The sequence below is a fragment of the Carlito syrichta genome, unplaced genomic scaffold, assembly GCF_000164805.1.
Source record: "Carlito syrichta isolate Samal-C Ts95f unplaced genomic scaffold, Tarsius_syrichta-2.0.1 Scaffold135860, whole genome shotgun sequence".
NCBI classification, from domain to species: domain Eukaryota; kingdom Metazoa; phylum Chordata; class Mammalia; order Primates; family Tarsiidae; genus Carlito; species Carlito syrichta.
In genome coordinates this window covers 41,141-45,986 of record NW_007079956.1, presented here as the reverse complement: position 1 = coordinate 45,986, position 4,846 = coordinate 41,141, and the positions used below count along the sequence as shown (strand labels likewise).

Below are 4,846 nucleotides of genomic sequence, written 5' to 3'. Positions count from 1 at the left end.
GACCGAGTGAGACTCCGACTCAAAAAAAAAAAAAAAGAATCCAGACTGGGGATTGGAGTGTCCCAGGGCCCAGAAGCCCCTTACACACTCACTGGGGAGCTCTTGAACAGTTCATACTTGGCGAAGTTTTTCCGGAAGACAAAGCGGCTGTCTCCGCCCACGGGCCAGGCGGCCTGCACTTCCACCACAGACTCATGGTCCTCCAGACCCCGCTCTGTGGTCAAGAGCAAAACGCAGGGGTAAGTGGAAACAATCAGACGTCCCAGATGAGCCATGGGTCTAGCCCAAGATGTGAGGCACCGCTTCCTGGCTCGGGCAGCCCCCTGCACCCCGACTCACCCAGTGCCAGGTGGGGGTGGCACTCCACCAGCCCCCAGGTCTCGTCACTCAGGGCATGGGTTCGCTGCACCAGCATTTCGCACACGTGACGAGCCGTGGCACCCGCCGCCACCTCCACAGACCTGCACGCCCCATCCTCACTGTACACCTTTATTACCTGCGCCCCAGGAGTTAACTTGAGGGAGGGCCAAGTGTGACTCTCCTTCCCCACCCGCTGGGCCCTCAGGGACACCTCACCAGGTTCACTCCTCCCTGCCCCCCGCCTCCACGGAGACAGTGCTGTATCTACCCCAAAACCCAGAGTACCCCTTCATCCCTTCCCTCCCTTTTGAGGAACAACTCACGTGGGGGCGGCTGGCATCCCGAGACAGCAGGCCCCTTGCACCAGAGGAGCCCCCAAGAATGGGGGTCTGTGAGGGTGGACTGCAGAGCTCAGGAAAGGGGTTGGGGATGGAGGGTAGAGAGGCTGCCCGCAGTTCCTCCTCTCGAAGTTTCCTACGTTGAGGGGAGAGAAATGGGGGAGGGGAGGATATATGGGCCACAAAATATTACCCAGCACTGACCGCCCCCAGCCCCTCACCAGCCCCATCACGCCACTGTACCTGCTGGTCGGAATGGGCAGAGGCTGGGACCGCGTCACCTCCCCAGGCAGAGGGGCCGTGGGGAGTGGGGGAGTCCCAGGAGGGGTCCCAGGGGTTGGGCACAGGTCTTCTGGGGAGCTGCTGAGATGAGGCGGAGACAGATCCAACTCCATGACATCTGACGGAGAAGACGGGGTGAAGGAGCCATCTGTGGGCCTTTGTGCTGGGGAGAAGGGCAGCGAGAACCCCGACTCCCAAGCCACACACAGCCATTGGGGGGCTCCTCAGAGTTCACATAGCACCTCACTGCTCCCCTCTAAATGGAGTTTCCCTGGAGCCCCTGGGAAAGGACAGAATGAGCCCCTGAGAAGAAGCATTCTGGCCCCCAATAACAGGGAGTCAGGGAGTAGAACCTGGTGTTTGGACTCCAAATTCAGTGCTCTTTTTTTGGGGGGGGTTGGAGTCTCACTCTGTCACTCAGGCTGGAGTGCAGTGGCACGTTCATGACCACCACAGCCTTGGCCTGCTGGCTCAGGTGATCCTTCCACCCTTCAGCCTTCCAAGTAGCTGGAACCACAGGCATGTGCCACCATGCCCAGTTGATTTTTTGATTTATTGTAGAAACGAGGTCTCACCATGTTGCCCAAGCTGGTCTCAAACCCGTGGGCTCAGGCAGTCTTTTCGCCTCTGCCTCCCAAAGTGCTAGGATTATAGGCATGAGCCACTGTGCCTGGCCCAGGGCTCTTTCTTTAATCCAGAGTTGCTCAAGGGAAGATCTAAGAGCTTGTGTCTTCCTGGCCACAAACCCGGCAATAGCTACAGATTCAGGGAGAGCTGGGCTCGGCTCTCAGTGTCAGGGCAAAGGGCCACCCTCTGTCTCCAAGAATGGGGCACTCACTCCGCTGGGTCCTGCCCCGGGTTTTTCCAGCACTTTGTTGCCAGAGCCTGTTTTGGCAACGCCTGCCCAAGTGATGAGAGATACCCAGAAGGGGAGAAGGAGGTGGAGAGGTCAGGAACCATGAGGGCAGGAGGGCAGGCTCGGCAGCAGCGGGAGGGGAAGGGCTAACCTGGAGCCCCTTGCCCCAGCAACCCCCAAACCTTGTGTACCCTCCCCAGGCCATCCTCCCACCCAACTATTTTCTGAAGCCCAATGCTAGAGCCACCTCCTCTCAGAAGCCTTCCTGGATTTTCCACATTCAAAAACCCTCTGAGCACTGTGCTGGGGTCTCAGCACCAATAACTGTGCACTTATCTACCCACCCATCTGAGGGTATCTGGCACCCCCAGGCAGGGCCAGTCTTAGCCATGTCTTATCACCCACAGGGACAAGTAGGGAGAGGAGAGACAGGGCAAAGATGCCCACTTGGGGTAGAGGCCGCACTGGCCCCTCCTCACAGGAACCAATCAGACCCCTGTGGCTGGGCTAAGACCCGGGAGAAACAAGAAGAACTTGCCAATCCCAGCCCCCAGCTTGTTCTCCTGACACTGGACCCAGCACTATGAGGCCACTGGGCACCTGGGATTGATCCCCCAGGGTAGAGCAGGTACCCGATCCTTTAGTGAGGGCACGATCCTTTAGTGAGGGCACGAGGGGATTTGGGGGACAGGTGAGTCAAGGTGGGGCGGGACAGCACTGCCTGGGGCTCTCCATTCAACCTTGACTCATCTGCACAACTTCCTGGCAGAGGAGAAACACAAACAACCCTGCCCCTGCCTGCCACCCCTCCCCACTCCCCAACCTACGGGCGGCCTGGGAGGAGGAGGAGGAGGAGGCCAGGCCTGAGGCTCCTCTGACATCATCTCCTCCTCCCCACCCTTGGCCTGCCTCCAGTCCAGGTGGGACCTGCACTCGGTCCACCCCCAGTCCCCAGCCACCACCCAGCCAGGGAGCCCCCTCACAAAGGAGGGAGAGGACATACCTGTCCTAGATTCAGAGGCCCCTCTGGAGTGAAGCCCACCTCCCGGTGTGCCCCTCCCACCCCCTCCAAGCAGTGCTCAGCGCTCCCTAGCCTGTGTCTGGGGCCTACCAGGCTCTCATTCTGCCCTGAGCCCCGGCCGGCATCCGGCCCAGGGAACTTGTCCGCCTCACCGGGGGAATAAGGTTCCTCGTGACAGGCCCTCCTGGGTGTCCTGCCAGAGGGGTACCCCAAGAGGACTAAAAAGTCAAGACACTTCAGAGGACAAAAAGACAGGGCCAGGGGCCAGGGAAGGGGCCCAGTGTCCAGCTAGAAAGGACAAGCAACACCTGCAATCCAACAGTAACAGACTCCAGGACGTCAACACCACAATACACTGCCTGCCGCCGCTCTCAACCCGTCTACCCTCTGGCAAACAGCCCAGGTGACTTCATTCCAGGGAGGACCGGGGGAGGGGCCGCAGGGGCCACACCTTCCTGGAAGCCCCAGACCCACAGCCAGAGACTCACAACGGGTGGTGGGGGGAGGGATGGAGACTCCAGGAAGGAGCGTTTGGAAGTGGGGGAGGTGTGGATTCAAATCAGAATCTGGCCTCAGAGGTCAAAGAGTCCACACTAGACTGAGGTTGGGTCTTCAGATCCCTCCCAGTGTCCTTCAGACCCTTTCTAAGGCGAGAGGGGGGTCGGCCAGTCAAGACCAAGGGGATGGGGGGTAGGGAGACAAGGGTCCGGGTTGGGGCCTGTGCAGCTCCCTCCTTCAGAGAGATCAGAGGCTTTCAAACGGGGGCCCCAGAACTCATCTGTTGGAGACACCGACCCACAACCAATGTGTCCCCTCAACGCCACAACTCAGGCCGTTGCGGCCTGAGCTATCCCAGCTGCCTCCCAGCCCCAGGACCAGCCCCACCCTCGCTCTGGCCTCCCGGCCTCCTTGTTTACTTCCTGAATCTCGCCCCACCTGGCTGGCCCCAGGGGCAGGTGGCTGGCTTCCCCGGGCTTGGGGGAGGGGCTGGCCCAAGGGAGGCCTGGGCTGGGGGCCCGAATATGGCAGGAGAATCCCCCCATCTGGCCCAGAACTCCACGCCCCGCCCCCAACGGGATTTACAGTAGTGAGAGAGGCTTCACCTTTGCCAGAGCTCTTAGGGTGAGGGGCCCAGGTGAGAAACCCCTGATGAGATGACTGGAAGTTGAGGGGAGGACCGGCGGCCTCTCCGCCGACGTGGGGGGCAGCAGAAGAGGACTCCCTAAATCGCTGGACCCCCACCTCTCCAGATAATAATCCTTGCCCACTCCCTCAGTCAGGAAAAAACACCCAATGGAATGGGGGTCAGCTCTTTTGAAGTTTAATTTAGGAAGAATGCTAGAGTGTGGGGTTAATCATTACAGGCTGCCTGCCTTCACGGAGGTTCCTCCCGGACACGTACACAGAGGGATATTAGGAGAGGGGGGAGCAGAGTCCAAGATAAACAGACCAAGAGGGGGCATTCCTGGGGGGGCAGCGCGGAGGGAGGCTTGAACCTAGCCGGCAGGTGCATTCTCCATCCCCAACGTGCCAGGGGGACCCAGACACGGAACCTGGGTCTTTCCCCAGCCTCATCAAACACACAAGACATCAACACCCCCCCCAGGCCCCACTGCACTGCAGACCCCCGCCCCCACCCCTCTAGCCTTGCCCGCCCACTTCAAGGTCCACCCGCCCCCACCTCTCCATCCCAGCGCAGGACGCTGCGTTCCCGAGCAAGGATTATAATCTGGAGAGGTGGGGGTCCAGCGATTTAGGGAGTCCTCTTCTGCTGCCCCCTACGTCGGCGGAGAGGCCTGTTTTAGGGGAGCCCGGGGAGACCCACACCGGGGCTAGGCGGACCGAGGAGAGGGAGGGCAGCTCCCGCGCGCCGGGACACCCCGCTGGCCCTTTCTGGGTGTGCGGGGAGGGGCCAGTTTCAGCGGGAAAGCCAAGTCTCCCCGAGGAGAGTCGGGCTCGCCTCTCAGTCTCGGCGACCCGCCTGGGGGA

At 60.7% G+C, this 4,846-nt stretch overlaps 1 protein-coding gene across 2 annotated transcripts in view; it reads right to left on the bottom strand.

Moving 5' to 3' along the window:
* Positions 1–4,846, bottom strand: part of GRB7 (growth factor receptor bound protein 7) — a 9,493-nt gene that overhangs the window by 4,335 nt on the left and 312 nt on the right. For both annotated transcript variants that reach the window (XM_021708352.1, XM_008049635.1), the window contains exons 2-5: positions 942–1,143; positions 684–834; positions 340–496; positions 93–214 (exon numbers count right to left, since the gene is read on the bottom strand). In XM_021708352.1, coding sequence (XP_021564027.1) covers positions 93–214; positions 340–496; positions 684–834; positions 942–1,093 — 582 coding nt within the window. In that variant the 5' untranslated portion in view covers positions 1,094–1,143. The remainder of the gene's footprint in view (positions 1–92; positions 215–339; positions 497–683; positions 835–941; positions 1,144–4,846) is intronic.